At 45.1% G+C, this 20,243-nt stretch overlaps 1 protein-coding gene across 1 annotated transcript in view; it reads right to left on the minus strand.

The window, feature by feature from the left end:
• Positions 1-8,048, minus strand: part of Trim42 (tripartite motif containing 42) — a 12,831-nt gene extending 4,783 nt beyond the window's left edge. Inside the window, 1 exon segment of the mRNA XM_051139988.1 lies at positions 7,708-8,048. Coding sequence (XP_050995945.1) covers positions 7,708-8,048 — 341 coding nt within the window.
• Positions 8,049-20,243: the final 12,195 nt, after the last annotated feature.

A 20,243-nucleotide genomic window follows, 5' to 3' on the forward strand; every position in this document is an offset into this window, starting at 1 on the left:
GCTTTGTATTTGTTGACACAGTGGTGGCGCCTACACTTGACAACAAAGTTAAGATGTTGGTTCCTGGAGTGCCTGAGCTTCCAAAGTGCTTGGGTTGCTCTGGGGTCCAAATGTTGGTTCTTTTGGGCCAAGAGACCTCTGGAAGCTGTCATGGTGGAGATGGTGATGAGCATCCCATGGTGTCCTGGGAAAAGGTACAAAGAAACCTTCTCATGATGGTCTTGGGGCAGAACCACCAAGGTAGTGACAGGCGAATTGTGATATAGGCCTCTGAGTCTGGAACCTGTACTTCCCCCTCCCCCATCCTTTGTTTTTTTGAGATATGGTTTTTGCTATGCAGCCAAAGTTGGCCTAGAGCTCACTCTGTAGTTCAGGCTGGCCTTGAACTCTTGCGATCCTCCTGCTTCGCAGTCCTGAATGCTGAGATCCCAGGTGTGAGCTTCTTCACTGCACGCCAATGCAGGATCAAGATGTGTCCATGTGTATCTCTGGGGTCTGCCATTTCCCCCAGAGTCTTGGAGAGAACTACAGGAATCTTTGATGGTTCTGCACTCCTTCCTCAGCCTTGACCAGAGGACGAGACTCTCCTTCCAAGTGGGGTTTTCTGTCCTCTTGCACAGAGCCACACCCAAGACCCAGAATGCATAATAACCATGATAGTATCCTACAGGGAGTAGGAGAGAAAGGGACATGGGAGGGCACACTTGACTTTGCTGCTTCTTCCAGGTGACAGTCAAACGAAGAACCCTTCTGGGAAATTGCGTAAATGTACCAGAAACTCTTCTTGCCATCCTGGCTGCTTCTGCAGACCTGAGAAAGAAAAACTTGCTTCTATAGGCAAGGCCAACCCACTAGGCATTAAGGTGAGGTCTCCCACTGCAACAGGTGTGGTCTTACCTTTAAGCCTCCTTCAGTACTCTTGTCCTTAAGAGAAGGTGACACTTGCCTGTCTATAAACCATGGCTGTTTGTGTCTATCCTCAGCAGACCTGGGACTTGCTTTAAGCTGGGAACAGAAGTATTGAGTGCCTGACTCAGGACACTTCTTTACTCTTCTTGTCAGGAATGGACACCCAAACTTGTGATTGCTGAGACAACAATAGGGAAGGAGGGGGAGAGAAAAGGCTTGTCTGTGATATTCAGAAAGCATGCAGACAGGAAGGGCCACAGCATGCAGAAAGGCAGAGCCACAGCATGCAGAAAGGCAGAGCCACAGTGTGCAGAAAGGCAGAGCCACAATATGCAGAAAGGCAGAGCCACAATATGCAGAAAGGCAGAGTCACAGTGTGCAGAAAGGCAGAGCCACAGTATCCAGAAAGGCAGAGTCACAGTGTGCAGAAAGGCAGAGCCACCGTATCCAGAAAGGCAGAGTCACAGTGTGCAGAAAGGCAGAACCACAGCATGCAGAAAGGCAGAGCCACAATATCCAGAAAGGCAGAGTCACAGTGTGCAGAAAGGCAGAGCCACAGTATCCAGAAAGGCAGAGCCACAGTGTGCAGAAAGGCAGAGCCACAGCATGCAGAAAGGCAGAGCCACAGTGTGCAGAAAGGCAGAGCCACAGCATGCAGAAAGGGTAGAGTTGGGCTACAGAGGCTAATCTGGCTTCATTCCTGATTGTGAGGAAATTTTCCCCATTGGTGTCCTGAGCACCCACATAGTACTTTAAACCTAGCACATTGTTCTAAGAAACCCAGTGTTTTAGCTGCCTGTCCAATCCTAATACAATAAGGGGGAAGGGACCACATTTTGCAGTTATCAGAACCCCTGCTATAACCCCCAAGCCTCTAATGAGGACTAGACTGTGGGGTTGGTCCTGATGCAGGGCTGGGAACAGAATGGTTCCCCTCTGCCTCTTGCCTGAGCTGCTTTGGGCTTTGACTTTCTTTCTTTTTCTTCTTAAAAAAGTTATTATTTGTTCACATTACATCCCGATTGTTAGCCCCTTACTCCTATCTTCCCGTTCCCACCCTTCCTCCCTCTTTTGTACTTTTCCTCTCCACTAGACCTCTGACAGGGAGGGGTTCTCCTCCCCCACTGGCTGATCACAGCCTATCAGGTCTCATTAGCACAGCCTGCATCCCCTTCCTCTGTGTGCCTCTGGTATCTGTAAGCTTCCTCGTCTCGGCTGTGAGACAGGCTGAAGGCAAGCTGCCACCTTCACCCATCACAAGCTCCGGGATCAAGGCTGGGCTCTCACTCAGCATCTCTGTGCCTCTACCTCAGTTTCCTCACTAGTAAAACAGAGACAATGGCACCCACCTCGTGTGCATTGGAGGAGCCAGCATTTGTAAACTGTTTGGTGCAGTGCGCGGACCACGGTTAAATACCAGGTACCACTTTTTACTTCTGTTACTCATTTCTAGTTCTGTTCTCACTTTCTGATCCTCATTAATCATGAGATAAACTCAGAATCCTTTACTTGGACCCCCACAATGGGGTCACCAGAGCCCTCGTGTCTCATTTATGTATCTGACATTTGAGTCCCCGAGTGCCTCTCTGATCTATTCTTAACCTACTTCTCTTTGCTCCCCCAACTCCTTTTTTTGTGACCCTAAGGATGTTTCATTCTTGTACCATCCCACACCCCACCCCAAGCCATAAAGAGTGAGCCTCAATTTTTTCTTCCACCATTTTCTTAATATCAGCCATGGCGTGGTAGGGGCAGGCCCACTTGGGCCAGGCTGGTGCTATTCTGGCTTAGTTTTTATCGAGTGAATTTGTTGTCTACTTTAGTGCTTAGAGAAAATCTTTCCATGTTTGACTTTATTAAGATGAAAGACGCTCTTTATTATGGCTTTCTTAGAAGAAAAAAAAAATTAAAGAAATAAGCCTCCAAACAGCCGCAGTTTTATAGAGGAAGCATTATTTCCGAGGCAAACAAAAAAAATTTTTTTTCATGAAGGAAAATGTGGAAGTTCTCGTAGCTCCTGGTGAAGCCGTGCAGATCCATAGCAGCTCAACTCTGCTTTGAACCTATTTGGCCAACTCCTTCAATTCAGCCAGAAACAACTCAAGTTTCTGGGGCAGGGGTCGGGCTTGGCATTACCATGTACCTATTGGGCATCTCTCCAGACTGTATCTTCCCTTAGAGTTAGTTGATGATTTACCCAGAACATATACACAGCCCAGTTTCTGGGTGTTCACTGGCAAAGAAGCCAGAGCATCCTGATGGACCGCTTGAAAGCAAGGATGGGAAACTTTACTGCTGTCTGCACCACGCCAGCCTGCGGTTTTAACTGCCAGTGGTGCCTCCCTCGGCGGGCATCAGAATGATCCAGGAGCAGGGACTGCAGGTGTGGGTGCTGGCATGTGTGTACAAGGTCATGCCTGTGTGTGTGTGTGTGTGTGTGTGTGTGTGTGTGTGTGTGTACAGATGCTCACGGACTCCCAGAATGCATTTTCTGTAAGGAACAGGGGCTGGTGCTGACAACTTGCTTTCCTAGGAATCCACGTGTGTGTGTGACAGAACAGGGATTTTTCAGGGACAGCAGGGTTTTCACCGCTTTGAGGTCACAGCACCTTCTTGCCTCGCGTGTGTGCCTCTGCTGGGCCCCCCGTGGTCTCTCTTCTTTTCTCACAGGTTAAGCATAGGCCCCTCGTATTATTGATTAGGCTTATGCTGAGTAGACTCTGAAGTTCTCATATCAGTTTATTTGGGAGAGGAACAGCTTCGTGAATGCTGGCGGAGGGTTGTAAATGAAAGCACTGTTTTCTGTGAACCTCCCTATCACCATCTCCAATGCCTCAGAGAGACGAGGCGGACTGGGTAAGCAAACGAAGGCTACACAACTCAGGCCAAGGAGCGTGCCTGACGGCCGGCTTCCCCTCTAGCCTGCCTCCTGTCTTGTACCTCTCTGGGAGGAACTGTCCTCCACACTCAGTTGCTATGCTGTCTTCAAATGCTAGCTCTGGTCTTGACACCACCAGGAGCCATATCCCATCAATGCCATCCCCTGCTTCTGGGTTTTCAGAATCTGGCCAGGTCCTGGGCTTCTGCACAAAGACTCTGTAAGTGACAATGGGACTCCTCTGGATTTGAGACTGAGGTGATGTCAGGTCCAAGCATTGCTTTCCAGGTGGCCTGCTGTCTTGTGCTTTAGAAGCAGTCTGAAGAGAAGAGCTGAGCTCTGAAGGGTTCTCAGAGCCTCGCTGCATTCTGAACACTTCTGTGTCACTGTGTTCTAGAAGGCACAGGACTATCTCCCAAAGCTAGTGTTCACAGCCCCCCGGTTTCGGCTCTCTCTAGTCCTGCCTAATGGCAGTTTTTGAGCTGTTGGTTCTTGGCCCAAAAGTTACCTTGGTATACCATTGGTGACACTGGGGCTGCACCAATACAGGTGACATTTTTTCCTTTGCCAGACAACGTTCTAGGGTTTTCTATGAAGGACAAAAATGTCTGTAGGAGAGGGAAAGAGATTCTGTTTGCTCACATACTGTTTTTGTTTTTGTTTGTTTTGGTATGACATCAGGGTGGAAGGCAACAGTAAGTGAGAATGTGACTACTGTGGTCAGCCTTCACTGTGTCCCTCTGTCCCTGGCACTATGGCACCAGCCCCCATGGAAGGCTCTAAGTCATACCTGTGACAGCTGGGCAGTAAGCTGTTTCCAGAGAGCTCAGTCTTAGTGCAGAACCAGAGTTGAGGGTCTGACTCTGATAATCTCATTTGCCCCCTGACCTTCAGGGGTGTCAGTGGGATTGTCACTGTTTTTTTTTTTTTCTTTTTTTTTTCAGTGTTTCTCTTTCTGTAGTGTGTCCTCCAGTGCCCACAACCAATTATCCATATTCCTTGTTAAAATTAACTAGCATGCTGGTGGTAGGGAAGCGGATGCTGCTGTCCTGACTCAGTTGATAGTCGAGCCAACCGTTCCTTCTGTCGGATTCTCTATGCTTGCCCCTAAGCATTTGTGTCATACTTTAATTTGCCCGAAGCACAGCTTCTGGGAGTTTTCTGTTTTCCATCTGGATGTGTCAGTCCACCCGTGCTTAACCTCACTCCTGCCCACCCTTGTGCGCTCCACTGATCAGGAGGACTGCTGTTCCACCCGAAATCCCTGCCCAGGTCAGGCAACTACAGGCAACCCTCTCGTCTGCTTCCTTAGTCCCACAGTCCGTTTCCCATGAAAGCGGAAGCAACACTAACAAAACCACAAGCGGAGCGGAATGGTGCCTTATTTGTACACCTGTCCTCCTGGCTTCAGAGGCACTCATGGCCCAGACGCTCTTAGGCCCCACAGGGATCCTTTACCTGTGACCCGCACTCCAGCTCCCCACTGTGCCCATGTTCCCAATATGCAGCTTTCAAGGCCTGGACACTAGCTGTGCAGAATGCGTTTCTCCTCTGCTCACACCTGGCTGGCTCCCTCTGAGTCTTGAGGAGGTGGCTTCGGCTTCTTTTAAGGAGACACCCTGACCGGGAGTTCACACTTCCCAAGGCCCCACCTCTTCCTTTCCTAGGGCTTCCAGTTGTTTCTAATCAACTGTGTGCCTGTACTTAAAAATTTTTTTTTTATTAATTTATTCATATTACATCTCAATTGTTATCCCATCCCTTGTACCCTCCCTTTCCTCCCTCCCTCCCTCCCGCTTTCCCCCTACTCCCCTCTCCTATGTCTCTGACCGAGGGGGAACCTCCTCCCCCTGTATATGCTCATAGGGTATTAAGTCTCTGTTTGGTAGCCTGCTATCCTTCCTCTGAGTGCCACCAGGCCTCCCCATCCAGGGGACATGGTAAAAAATGGGGCACCAGAGTTTGTGTGAAAGTCAGTCCCCTCTCCTCCTCTTTCTTGGCCAAGAAACCTGAGCCTCAGAGCACTGGCTGTTAAGGTGCTTTCCAAGCTTGTCGGCCCTAGGGTGGCCCTGAGGTACAGAATGTCCCTGTATATCCTTAGGCGTGCAGAGAGCTAGCTCATTCCTGAGGACTTGGATGCTGAGACCTAGGAAACCAGCCTCACTGTTTTCAGGCCTCTTTTCTTTCTGCCTCCCAGCCTCCTGCTTGGCCCCTGGAGGGTCATTTGGAGTCCCACGTCAATTATACACGTAGCTCTATGGGCTTCCCTGATAAAGGGTAAGACTCGGAACCCCTGAATAATATGTGGAGAGAGGAAGAGGGAGAGATCAGGAAGAGGGAGAGAGAGAGAGAGAGAGAGAGAGAGAGAGAGAGAGAGAGAGAGAGAGAGAGAAAGGGGGAGATACTGTGTGTAGAGAGGATGAGCAAGGACTCTGTTAATGGCCCAAGGGATGGGAGTAGTTATGAGAAAGGGAGCGAGGAAACGAATGAAGCCAAGAAAACTAAGTTAGACCAGAGTGGGGGAGAAATGAGACTGCTGGGCAGATTTGGGAGGGAAGAATTTTGGAGACAGAGAGAGAGAGAGAGAAAGAGAGAGAGAGAGAGAGAGAGAGAGAGAGAGAGAGAGAGAGAGAGAGAGAGAGAGAAAGAGAGAGACAGACAGACAGACACGGGGGGGAGGGGGCGGCAGGGGGAGTTGGAAGGCAAACACTAGTGCATCAGAGCTGACTCCCTGGCACTTGCATAGCATCCCTGCCCATCCTCAAACAGACTGAAAAAAAAAAAAAAAAAAAAAAAAAAAAAAAGACCTCTGCACTCCCCCCCCTCCCCCAGGCCGAACTTCCAAGCCAAAGCATTCAGCAAGCCCCACAGCTTTGCCCTCCTGATGAAGGCCCTGCCTCTGGTCCCTGCACACCTCCCTCCCTCCTAAGTTTTGCCTTCCAAGCCTCTAGGTCCCCATCCTTGACTCCTCTGGTTCTCGCAGTTAGAATCACCTGACCGGGGTTGAGTTTTTGCAAGTCTGAAGCCCAGATTGTACTCTTAAGATCAATGAGGACATTGAGGGGCAGAGGCCAAACATGAGTGTTGCCATGATCCTGAGGGGATGGCATTGCACTTCTGAGTCTGGGAGCCTAAAAGGCTCCCTGTCCAAAGCCCTGATTTCAGCCTCATCCCTCTATGCCACAGTTCAGGACCGAGCGGTGATCCTCCCTTCTGTCTGAAGTCTCCTCTTGCTCCTGGCTCCCCTGACATGTGACATAAAAAGAACAGGGTGCTGGATGTGGGGGTTGTCACCTTACCACGTGACTGAGAACCTGAGTGCCATGACTTTGCATGGGAAAGATGAAGTGGCCGTCAGTTCCAGGGTACCTCTGTAGGTTATTAGAGTCAAAAGTGGGCCCTGGAAATTCTCACTCTTCAGGTACATGTTGCAGTTCATAGGTGGGGGATGAAGGATCGTTTGTATATTTTTTTGCATCATATAACATGGTCTCCATTTTGTAATATGGCGTTTTTAAGAATTAGGACCATTGACCCAGCTCTGGGTTCAAGTCATAATGCTCCCCCTTCCTCGCTGTGTGGTTTTTAGCAACCTAGTATCTCCCAGCTAAGTATTTTCCTGGATGCAGTGGGCCCAGGGTACACAAACAGTGGCTAGAAGTTATCACTTGTTTGCAGGATGAGAACATTTGGGGTCAAAAGGGCGCAGAGCATACATTCACATAAGTAAAGGAGCTTGGGTTCGGGACTCGGGTGGGTGTCTATACCACCAGCAGATCTTTGGTTTGCACTTAACTGCTACAAATTTGCCATTGATTTTTTTTCCAGGTGGAGTGCACTCTAGGAAGCACTGGCCTGTTCTGGGGTTCCCACAGCTGGCAAGAACCAACGTAGCTACACAATGGCTGGCCGGCACTTACGAGATGCGGATGGTCCGAAGGAGGCCCCTCCTGAACGTGACGGTGGCATTGCGGCAGCAGCGGCTCTCATAGTAGTAGCATTTCATATTGGTGTTGGTTGTGCAGCAGCACTTACAGTTGGGGTCATTGGCCCAGGAGCAGCAGCACCAGTGGCAATTGGGGTTCTCCGCGCAGGTGCAATGGCAGAATTGGCAGTTCTTCTCATCCTTGTAGGGGCAGGGGAAGCAGGTGCAGTTCCGCTCCGAGGTGAAGATGAACTTGCAGCATAGACAGGAGAACAGCCGGGGGCAGCATCTCTGCCAGGTGCAGCATGGGGAACAAACACACATAGCCGTCTCCATGGCTCCTAGATGCTTGGTATCAGTCCTCTAGAGTTTTGACGACTTCCCCTACCAGATCCCTGAGATCACTTCTTCCGCAGAGGGATCCTCTCCCCTTCTGGTGAGCCTGGCAGTTTGGGAGTGGTGGCAGGAAGTTGACCAGTTTCTCCTAGCAAGCCTCTGAGCTGGCTGTACCTATCTCAGCCTGTGGGCATGTGGCTATGTCATAATCCCTGCTGCCACCATGTCTTCACATGCTCAGTAGGTAAGAGAAAGGGGTGTGAATGCATACTGAGTGTGTGTTATCCATGAGACCAACTACACAGGAGTGGTGGCACCCTGAACCTCTTGGAGGATTTAGCTGTCATTTGTCACCTTTTAAGTGCTCACATAGATTTTTAGATGCTATTTTTTTTTCCTCCTTGGTCGGTAGGTACTGTTGCTGCTATTTTGGTAAGTTGACTTCAGGGTTTGTCTTTATTCACTGAACGGCTGGAGTACAGCTAATTAGAAATACGGGTTGACATGGTTTCCCTCTTGCCTCAACAGAACTCTTTGGCCAGCAAAGCACAGTGTTTATAAGTAACAGCAGCACCACAGCTAAAGAGACATTCCCTATTCAAAGAAGGAACTGAAGGGATAGGCAGGTGTGGTCCCTGCTTACATTCATGAAGCTTTTTGCCTATGTCATTCACAGGTTTGGGACTCAGGCTTTGTTTCTATTTCCTCAGTCCCCCCACCCCACCCCGCCCCACCCTACTTTACCTTGCTGTATCCATGTATCAAGAGGCTAAGGTGCAGAACCACTGGCTACTCTGCCAGTGTGCACCCAGGAGCCCTAGAAACAGGGCCCTACATATGGGGGGGGGGGGTGGATTTTGCTTCCCTCTTCATGCAGCTTGCAAAGATTAAAGGAGCAGAGGCTTCACCGCCATACCATCCTAGAACAGGAACACTGTCTCATTATATTTCCAAAATACAGCAGAAGTGGGAGCTGAATCTGGCTGCAGGAGTTTCGTGAATAATTTATTAACTCTTCCCGTGATTATCACCCTTGTAATAGGAGAGAGCATTCACTGAGTGCTAATGGGGCCAGCCTCACGTGACTTTTAGATCTCTACAATTGAAAATCCTAAATCCTACAGTGTGCACTTTAGGTTTTGATAGATATTGCTAAATTATCTCTCCAAAGAATACTCCAGCTTACATCAATACCAGGAATAGGTGCAAGACACTGCCTTTTATGCTTGCCTAAACTCAGCTTTATCAATAAGCCTCCCTACACTGAAGACACAGAGGTCTAAGTTCCATTCACAGGCCATTTCAACATTGGTCTCTATAAGGCATCCTCTTCTTTCTCTTTTAAAAAAACATTATCAAGATGTAATTCACTTACCACTAAAGTGAACAGGTCAGTGCCTTTTGGTATAGTCAATAAATTGAGCAATTATTACAGTTTCTAAGTCTAAAACATGTCTTTTACCCCCTAAAGACACCAATTAGAAGTCTTTTTCTCCTGTATTCCCTGAGGCCTCTGATTTATGCATTTGGCTATTCTACAAATGGAATAATACGAAGTCTTTTCTGTCTTGTTTCTTTAGCTTAGCGTGTTTCCAGGGCCCACATTGCACCACATAGGATTTAATTGTGTGTGTGTGTGTGTGTGTGCACGCGCGCGTGTGTGCGAGCACACATGGGTGCATATATGTGCATGTACACATGCAGCTACGAGAAGATGTGCTTGCCTGCATGTACATATGTGGAGGTTAGAGATTGCTCTCAGCCAGAGCCAGAGAAGCTTCTTGTTGCAGTGGCTAATTGTTTTGCAGAGATTCTTAACTGGTCAAAATGCTGAGAACATGTGACTCTGAATGGCCAGTCACCCATGGGCCATTCATTATCAACTTCCCCCAACTGAAGGCTAAGGAACATTATTGAAGACTGGACATGAAGAATATAAGAGCCAGATGATGGGGAAGACTATATTGCACACAAGAATGAACAAGGGCTGTGATGACCTGCAGATCAAACTGGTAAATATTCCAGCATTGTGGGGGCAGTGGCTCTGAAACCCCACCTCTAGCTGAGGAGCTTTGGTAGTTGTTGGCTGCCTAGGGATGGGCGGTCACATTTCCTTGGCGGTATGACATGTGCCTATGCCCTAGTAGATGGTCCTGTTCCCATATGTTTATGGACAGCAATAATTAAACTCAATGGATTATTAATTAAAAACAGTAAGAGGGCATACAGATGAGGGGGGATCCCTTGGGGAGTCTTAGTGGCAGTTGGAGGGAGGAAGTGGGGGTGGATGTGATAAAAATCAACTGTATACATTGTGAAACTTTTAAAGAATAATAAAAGATTAGATGATCCCGTGTGGTCTGACCAATTATAGAGGCTATCAAATGAAGGGGAGCTCCCTAATTATTTTTTTGTGACCAAAATGAATTCATTAAGCCGAAACTGACCAAAAAAATGTAGTTGAGAAGAGGCAAGCGAGAGCCCAGCTAATTTAATGCAACACAAATGGAAGCTTTTAATAAAATATTCAGCAGATTGCAATAACACATTTAAAAAGCCATACAACTTACCTTTTGTCATTTCTTCTAATAGGAGTCTTCTCACAATCATTCAAGTCATCTGTATGTTCACGGAAGAGGCATTTGGCATAATATCCATATTCATGTTAAAAATACCAAATACTATGAGGCGTTTATATATAGTTAAATTTTTTTTTTAGAAAGATGGAGTCTTGCTAGGTGACTTAAGGGAACACAGAACTCATGACAATCCTCTTGCCTCAGCTTCCAGCCGGTCGGATTACTAACACGTACCACCTTACCTGACTTAACAGTTGACTTCTTAACATAATGAAGTTTAAATACATCAGTCTCAAAGCACAACACCAGGGTGTTCCTGGGAAATGTAAGATAAAAAGGCAGTGATGCCTAGCACCCACTACTACTCACCCTGATATTGGGGGCTCTACACAGCAATCCAAGTGGGGGACAGGGCTTGCAGGAAAACGAGTAGAGAAGAAAGAGAAAAGCAGTGCAGGAAGAGCAAAGTCGGGCAAGCCAGACTACACCAGACTAAAATACTGCACAGCCAAGGGAAAAGCACAGGTAACGCAGAGCGCAGAACCAGAGGAAAACATCTGTGAGACGTATATCTGAGAAATAGTTTGCATCATCAAGGCAAAAGGAACGTCTACAGCCTGACAGCAAAATGCCACATAACCTTCTAAGGTAGACAACCCACCCCACCCCAAACAGATGGTTCTCCAAAGAAGGCACAGTCTGTAAGTATATGAGAAGGTGCCGAATACTGCTAATCACCAGGGAATCAACCCCACCGGGACACAGTGATACTTCTGCACGTGCATACAAATGCAATACATACGAATCCAATTAGTGCATTTAGTGCTTCCTTCTTAACACTTTGTGTTTGCAGCCTCTTCTGCCCCCCTGCCCACCCCCGACCCCACTCCCCATGGGATACATGCGGGTCACTGTGGCCGAGAGCTCAGCTGTACAGCACTAGAACTTATTCCTTCTATTGCCTTTCATTTTTATTATTTAAAAAAAAAAGATTTATGTGTATGGATAGTTTTCCTGCATATATATATGTGTGTGTATATATATATGTGTGTGTGTGTGTGTATGTGTGTGTGTGTGTGTGTGTGTGTGTGTGTGTGTGTGTGTGTGTGTGTGTGTATTACATGTGTCCCTGGTGGCTGTAGGGGTGTTGGATCTCCAGGAACTGGAATTATGAGTGGTGGTTAGCTACTGTGAGGGTGCTGGGAATTGAGCCTAGGTCCTCTGTAAGGACAGGAGCTCTTAACCACTGAGCCATCTCCCCAGCCTCCTCCTTTTTAAATCATTATCTACCTGGTCTCCTACCATCCTATCTTCTAGTAGTCATGGTTCTACATTCGAAATGACTTTTTTTTTTTTTTTATCATTCATATTTGAGGGAAACTATGAAGTATTGGTCTTTCCATGTCTAGACTATTTGGCTTGACATATAGTCTTTTGTTCCGTTAATTATGATGCAAATGATAGGGTACAATTCTTTTAATGGCTGAATAATATTCTGCTGCACACATACGTGCTAAATTCTATTTATCCTATTGATGAGCATTTAAGTTGATTTATATCTTAGTTTTTATGAATTGTTTAAAAATAAACATAAGACATGCTTTCTTTGACATGATTTTATATTAGTCAAGTGTACATCTAGAACAGCATTCTGATCCGGTGGATCATGATTTCTTGGGGGCTGAATATCAGATATTCTGCATATCAGACATTTACATTATGATTCCTAACAGTAGAAAATTACAGTTATGAATTAGCAACAAAATAACCTTATGGTTTGGGGTCACCACAACATGGAAAACAACTGCATTAAAGGGCTGCAGCATTAGGGAGGTTGAGAATCACTGATCCAGAAGAAAAATAGTCATGTGATAGATTTATTATTTTTTTTTAAGAACCTCCATGTTACTCACCTAATAACCATTTTATTTAACTTTCTTACCAATTGTTGATGAGTTTTCTTTTCTCCATACTCTTCCTAACAATTTTGTCAGCTTTTTCTTTCAGGTAACAGTTGTTCTAACTGGCGTGAGAGATAGCATATTGTGGTTTTTTTTTTTTGTTTTTTGTTTTTTGTTTTTTTTTTTATGTTTGCCCGGTAGTTAAGGATATTGAATATCTTTCAGAAACTTATTGGATATTTGAAATTCTTCTCTTAATATGTGTGTTTGTGTCTGCTCATATCCTTTGCCCACTCTAAATTGGATTATCTGTCTTTGCTACTGAGTTGTTTGCCTTCCTTATACATCTTGGGTATTAATCCTTTGGTATTTGAGTAATTTACTAAAATTTTACCAACCTGTCGATTTTCTCTACAATCTTGATCATTTCCCTTGTTGTGTGGAATCCTTTGTAGTTTGATTTAATCCTCTTTGCATATTTTTGCATTGTTTTCTTATGCTTCGGGGGCCTTAGGCAAAACAAGACACAAAGCCCTTACACACAGTGCCTTCCCTCCTGCCTTGAGGCCTTTCCCCCCATACTTTCCTTGAGTAGTTTCATGTCTTATGTTCATGTACTTGATCCTTTGAGCTTATTTTATTTCTCTAAGGTGAGAGAGGAGGCTGAGCTTTAAGCTTTTGCATTTGAATACCCAATTTCCCACCATAGCATCACCCGAGACAGCACAAAGCCAAAAGGAAACATGAATCACTGTGGACAGAGACAGATCAAGGAAAAGGAGCCGCACACAATGTCGGACTGAGCTGACAAAGGAATGAGGGAGACCCTTGTCTACTGGTCGAAACAGTCCTGAGCTATATTGAAAAGAGCAGTATAGATGTGGTATATGACACTCACTTCAGAGAAAGCCTGGAGTCTTTGATTTAGATTTTGTATGCTATGTAAAGATAAATTAAGCTAGATTTATGAGAGTGCACTACAAAATGGAAGGGCTTAGGTGTCTTAGTTTATAGAATTGATTTTAAAGTTAGTAAAATATATTTTTACATAATCTTAAAGCACAGTAAACTACAAAGAATACATTGGAACAAATAAGTTTAACTATACGTTGAGTTTTGTATAGAACAGTTTATTTCAAATCAAATGAGGTAGTATGGCAGCACCGTCATCTGAGTAGGCCCTCTGTGAAAGTAATCCTTTAGGGTGCAGCCAACACAAAACAGAGATGAGAGCAATCCTTTAATTCTTTATTAGTCACACAGATTTGGGTGGCTACCATATTGTTAAGAAAGGGGTAGGCGTACATTGAACAACAGTGTATGTGAGAACTTATGCTGCTATTAATAAAGAAAGGACACACAGAGAGGTGACAAATAACAAGGAAACCCAGCTATACTGAATTGAATTGAAAATATCAATATCAATGCATGCTTTAAAAAAAAAATTAACCTCATTTTGTAAGTTAGCTCTGGTTGTGTCATGTTATCTTTGGAGCCTTTGCTTAGCTGTTGTGATTGGTTAACAAATGAGCCCAGAACATCCCCTTAAAAGAATGATTGACTCTGGCTGTAGAAAAGGCCCAAAGGCCATGATTTGCCCAATGCTGTTGTTCCCCAGATTGTGGTCCCTGGATACCACTAAGAGGAAACTTGGCTTTATGGAAGAATGTATGACTTCAGTTTTGGGTAAGTATACAATAAACATGAACATACAGAACTAGGTTCATTTTTGGTAGAGGGCACACAGTAGGCGTGGCATCAAGCTAGTATGGCAGGAGCAAGAGACAGCTCAGAAGGGAGGGGATGAGACCAAGTGAGCAGGTAGAGTGATGCTGAACGTGATGCCCAGGGACCTAGTTGGACCGAAGAGAAGGGATGGGACCAAGTGAGTAGGTATAGTGATGCTGAGGGTGATGCCCAGGGACCTACTGGTCCTAGTAGGGCCAAGGCACTCAGTTCCTCCATTGGCCTATAGTAGCAGCTACTCACAGCTCAGTTGAATATTTAGAGAAATTGCTTGCAGTGAGCAGAAGCCACCTCATCGAATATTATGCCCCTGTTCAAGTAGCAATCCTGATTATAGTGGGACAACTTTAAAGGGCTATCACAGCTGCCAAAAAGGCCCTGTTGGATTGGCTGAGCCTTGCATCTCCTGTTACATTACAAATTGTCTTTTATCCCTGCTCAGTCCTGTTTACTTCAGTCTCCAGGACGATGACAAAGTCCCAACTCCCCAATAGCTCAGATATTTCAACACTTGCTTCCCTGTTGATCACGCTGTGTGAGGAAGTTGTGAAACCTACAGGAAGTAGCCTTTCTGAAGGAAGTACATGGGGGGGGGGGCGGGGCGGGCGGACCTTATGGGATTATATAGTCTTGCCCCATGTCTATTTCACTCTTTCTGCTTTGTGTGTTCTGTTGACAGTATGGTCGTTCATCCTCCTGCTCTGGCACCTGTTCTGTGCTTCCCGTGCCACTATGGACTCTCTCTCCCTCTTGAACTGTAAGTCCCAATAAACACTCTCTCCTAAGTTGCTTTTTGGTTAGGCTATTTTATCGCAGCACAAAAAGTAACTAATATAGTTTCCAAATCTAGTCCCAGGCAAACCACTGCATCTCATTCTGTTCCTGGTGGAACCCGGATGAAGAAAACAGGTATGGGAGCACCTGGTTTAGAGCCCCACCACCCATCAGACCCAGCACCTTCATTGTGTCCCACGGAAATAGCTTCCAGTGGTCCTAGTCCAGGACACGACCTGTAGCCACAGCTCTAACTGTGGACTCCCACTAGGTATTTAGTTTATTCACTGTCCTCCCAGACCAAGCGTGGCTTATTACCTGAGGTCATTTTCATCATGAGCAATGTTGCCAGGTAACATAGCTGACTGTCCACCTTTATTAGTTTCCAGGGGAACGGAGCTGGATGGTTAACCCAAGGTCATTTTTCCGCGGAGAGAGAGATTTTGCTCTGTTAACTGTTTATTTACATCTTAGAAGCCACGAATTCACGGGGACAACTTCAGTAAACAAAAATGCCAACCACCCTTACTTAGAGGATACTAAGAAACTCACTTGCTATTTTGAAAACCCGTTAAATAAAGGAAAGGGGTAGTTTATCCAGACTTTCTTTTGTATACTGTGCCTTAGGGTAATGAATGATCTGATAAAGGGGATTAAAAAAAAATAGAACTACTCCAGCTAATAAAGGAAGGAGGATAGAATTAAGATATTGTACTATTGCAGCTTCTAATGAAAAGATGAATCTAGGCCTTAATCATCTGCGACTGCTAATAGCGCCAGAGGGAGACAACTTGATGCTCTGCACCTCTGATGGGAGCTCACAGTGTGACTTACAATATTCTTGCAGAAAATTAAAACCTAAGTATGATCAGAATTCTAGTTCCCATAACCAACCGTCAGATATCAAGGATCATGCTAAGTGATGCTGTGATCCTATTTCCAAAATCTAGGCTATGGAGACGATATAAGACAAGTGAGCCAATTTCCTCAATAAAGACAATGAGAGGAAAAGAAGAGAGTGGTGAGAAACAGATAAGTGGAGAGATGAGGATTTATAACTAAAAGAAACCTAAAAGGTGAAGGCTTGCATACCAACCAACTGCAATCATGAACTGTATTTAGACTCTGATTTGAACAGCCTGTAAAAATGACTCAGTTGAGGAAAATTTGGAGTTGACTGAAGACTGTACAATACAAAAGTGATTATTTATGTATAGCTATAATATATTGTATGCATATTCCTTACTCAGAATGCTTGGAACCAGAAGACTTCTAGGGTTAATTTTTTTTTAAAAAATTGGAATATTTACACATATTTGTATAGGTATGCAGTATGTATGTAGTATGTCTGTATGTCTGTATGTATATATGTATGTATCTTGGGTGCAATCCAAGCATAAAACCCAAACTGATTTATTTCATATATACTTTCTACAGACAGCTTGATGGTAATTTCATTCATTATTTTGACATTCTGTGCACAAAACAAAGTTTTATGGTGGTGAATTTCTACTTCTGGTATCACATTGGTGTTGGAAACATTTTTGAATTGTAGGGTATGTCAGTATTTTGAGGTTTTGGGCTTGGGATGCTCACTTAGTCTGCCCTTTGTATTGTGTTTATTTTAAGGGCACTTTCAACTTTCAGAGGTAGAGACAGATGGAATCACAGATGAAATGGTAAGACAATTTGCTTTTCTCCAAGATAATCTACACTATGGGGAAATGGGTATAGAATTAAGTAGGATTAGCCAGGAATTTATAAACAGTGAAACTGGGAATTGGTTTGTTGGCTCAGTGTTGTTCCCTCTACAGTTACAAGTTTGATCATTGCTTTTGAAATGACTAGAAACACAGATACATTTGCATTTTAGTACAATAATCTCAGTCCAGAATCTGTCCATAGATAGCACCTGCATCCTGTGGTTCTTACTATTTGCAGTAGCTAAGGTTGTGTTGCTGTGAAGAGAGAGCATGGCCACCGCGACTCCTAGAAATGAAAAATATTTAATTAGAGTCGGCTTACAGCTCAGAGGTTTAGTCAGTTATCATCATGGCGGTAAGCATGGCGGTATGCAGGCAGACATGGTGATGGAGAGGAACCAAGAATTCTACATCTGGCAAGAGGAAGGATGAATGAGTCGCTGGGCCTCGGTTGAGCTTCCGAAACCTCAAAGGGTCCTACCCCTCGAGACAGTTTGTCCAACAAGGCCACGCCTACTCCAACAAGGCTACACCTCTCAATAGTGTCACTCCCTATGAGCCTATGAGGGCCATTTTCATTCAAACGACCACATTATTGTATACACTTGTGAACAAAATAAGACTTCCTATAATACACAAGGGTGGAATAGACAACAGACACTGGAGAGCCAGGGTAAGATGTGTCTTCTTGGGCTACTCTTTGGCTACCTGGTAGCTGAATAGAAATATGGTCCTCTTAATTGTGCATAAGCTAAAGACATGAAGGTCTCAGGTCAAGGTGGTGGCAGGGCCATACTCCCTGTGGTGAGGCTCCAGGGCAGCATTTGGCCCAAGATCCTTGTTTTCTAATAATTCATTAATTTTTAGTTAGTATCCAAAATAATGACACATGTGTATTGTTGGAACATGTCAAAAAAATGACCCATGGCGATGCCCTTGCTTAAAAAAAAAAAAAAAAAACCAACAAACTGAAAAGGGGGAGATACTGAAATATGGTGAACAGTGTCTTGGGGAACCATGAGAGAATCTCCAGGAAAAAAGGCAAGAAGGCCATATTTAGATCCAGGGTATACTGACCAGATTGGGTTCCATAGCTATGTTCTGGCATCCAACACGAGCAAACATGTCTTATAAATTGAATGTAAATGTTTGTCACCCAAGGCATGAAATCACTTCCAAGAACAATCCAGAAAATGAGACGCACCCGAGGTGAAGGCCCTTGGCCTATCTTCTGAGAGGCTTTTTCATAGGCCCCCCCAGGCATTGCTCACCCTGGGTCATTCCTTTGACTGTGTTCCGAGACATCGCATCATGATGATTTCTTCTTATTTGTTTCCCTCCCTTGATGCTCCTCCCAATGTTCTGTGCTCTCCATCCGGCTGGCTTTGTTTTCCTTTCAAACAGTCCTCTCTTCTGTTTCCATGTTACATGTATCCTGTCACCCTTTCATTCCCGGCCCAGTGCTCTTAAAATCTCTTCCTCCCTTCTGAGGTTCCACATGTATATATTTAATGATACATTTTGGTGTCTGGTGGAAAAACATACAATATTTATCTGTCTGGGCTTGGATGGGCATGGCTCATCCAATTATTAAAGTGTGCGTGTGTGTGTACCCATGTGCATGTACACATGTGTGCTTGGTGTGTATATGTGTGTACATGCCTGTGAAGGTTGGAGGACAATGTTGGATGCAGTTCTCTCCTACCTTTATGTGGGCTCCAGGCATCACATTTGGGGTGCCAGGCTTTCGCCGTGTGGTGGTCTGAATACAAATGTTCCCCAGAGGCTCAGACACTTAACACTTGCTCTTCTGGCGATGTCACTGTTTGGGAGGGCTTGTGGAACCTTTAGGAGACAGAGCCTTACTGGAAGAAGTATGTCACTGGAGCCAGGCTTTGGAGGGCTATAGCCTTGCCTCACTTCTGGTTCACTTTCCCTGCTTCATGATCTATCAGCTTCCTGCTCTGGCCATCTGCTGCTATGCCACCCCTCACCATAAGATTCCTTCTGGAACCATAATCCAAAAATAAGATTTTTCTTCCTAAATAGCTTTTTTGTCATGATGTTTTATCGCACCAATGAAAAGTAATTAACACAGACACAAATAATACATTTTTTAAAAAGACTTATTTTATTTTATGTGTGATTTTTTTTTCTGCCTGTATGTAAGTATGCTATATACCTGGTGCCTGCACAGGCCAGAAGAGGGCATTGGATCCCTTGGAACTGCAGTTCTAGAAGGCTTTGAGCCACTGTGATATCCTAGAAACTGAACTTGGGTCCTTTGCAAGTCTATCAAGTGCTCTCGACTGCTGATCCATCTCTGTTTTTTTTTTTTTTTTCATTAATTTATTCTTGTTACATCTCAATGTTTATCCCATCCCTTGTATCCTCCCATTCCTCCCCCCCCCCCATTTTCCCATTATTCCCCTCCCCTATGACTGTTCTTGAGGGGGATTACGTCCCCCTATATATTCTCATAGGGTATCAAGTCTCTTCTTGGCTACTTGCTGTCCTTCCTCTGAGTGCCACCAGGTCTCCCCCTCCAGGGGACATGGTCAAATGTGAGGCACCAGAGTACGTGAGAAAGTCGTATCACACTCTCCACTCAACTGTGGAGAATATTCTGACCATTGGCTAGATCCATCTCTGTATCCCCCAAAATAATAAATTAAAAAGGCAAAAACCTATGGAATAATACCCAACATGCACTTGTGTACTCATACATGTGTGCCCACATGAACAACAGGGACACAATTAAAAAATAGAAGGAAACTGATGATAAAATGTAAACAATAAACTGTAGAATAGACTGAAGAAAGTAGTAAGAAAAGTGGATCAAAAGTTTCTGTGCATAAGATGCTTTCATCAGAGGCAGTTCTTTGTAGTTCACGTGCCCATCACTGCAGATGCTCCCATCCTGTGATCCCAGTGGTATTAATGTCTCAGCTGCAGCAACTTTCTCTGGCTCAAGCTTTGGTGTGTTTGTTATGAGTCCATCTAGGCTGGAGGTCTCTCATATGTGGCATGAGACTCTGTCGGGTGTCCAAGCCACAGAACATACATATTAGCGATGCTCCAAAGGGTATGGACAACCGAGTCCCCCATTCTGCTTTGAGCAGGTGGGGGCCTTTGTCATTGTTGGTCTTGGCAGCCTCAGAACTGGCTATTTCTAGAAATCTCATTGACCACACTACCCTCCGTTCTCCGTCACAGCGCATGGTTTAAACTTCTCACTGGACTCAGATCAGTGACTCCCTGCAGCCATGACTGTTTTGTGTGACCTCATCCTTTGGCCAATGCAAGGCACAAGGCACAGTGCTCATGGGGACCCTGCATCGTGATCATTTCTGCTCTCTGCTTCCCAGAGCAGTTTAATTTTTAAGGACTGGACCCTTGGCAAGATGGCTCCTGCTTGCTGTGCTCTGAGATTGCAAAGCTGAATTCCTTAACGGTTCGCTTGATGTGCAAGTTGAGTCTCTCTTCAAAACC

The sequence above is a fragment of the Acomys russatus genome, chromosome 32, assembly GCF_903995435.1.
Source record: "Acomys russatus chromosome 32, mAcoRus1.1, whole genome shotgun sequence".
Taxonomy (NCBI): domain Eukaryota; kingdom Metazoa; phylum Chordata; class Mammalia; order Rodentia; family Muridae; genus Acomys; species Acomys russatus.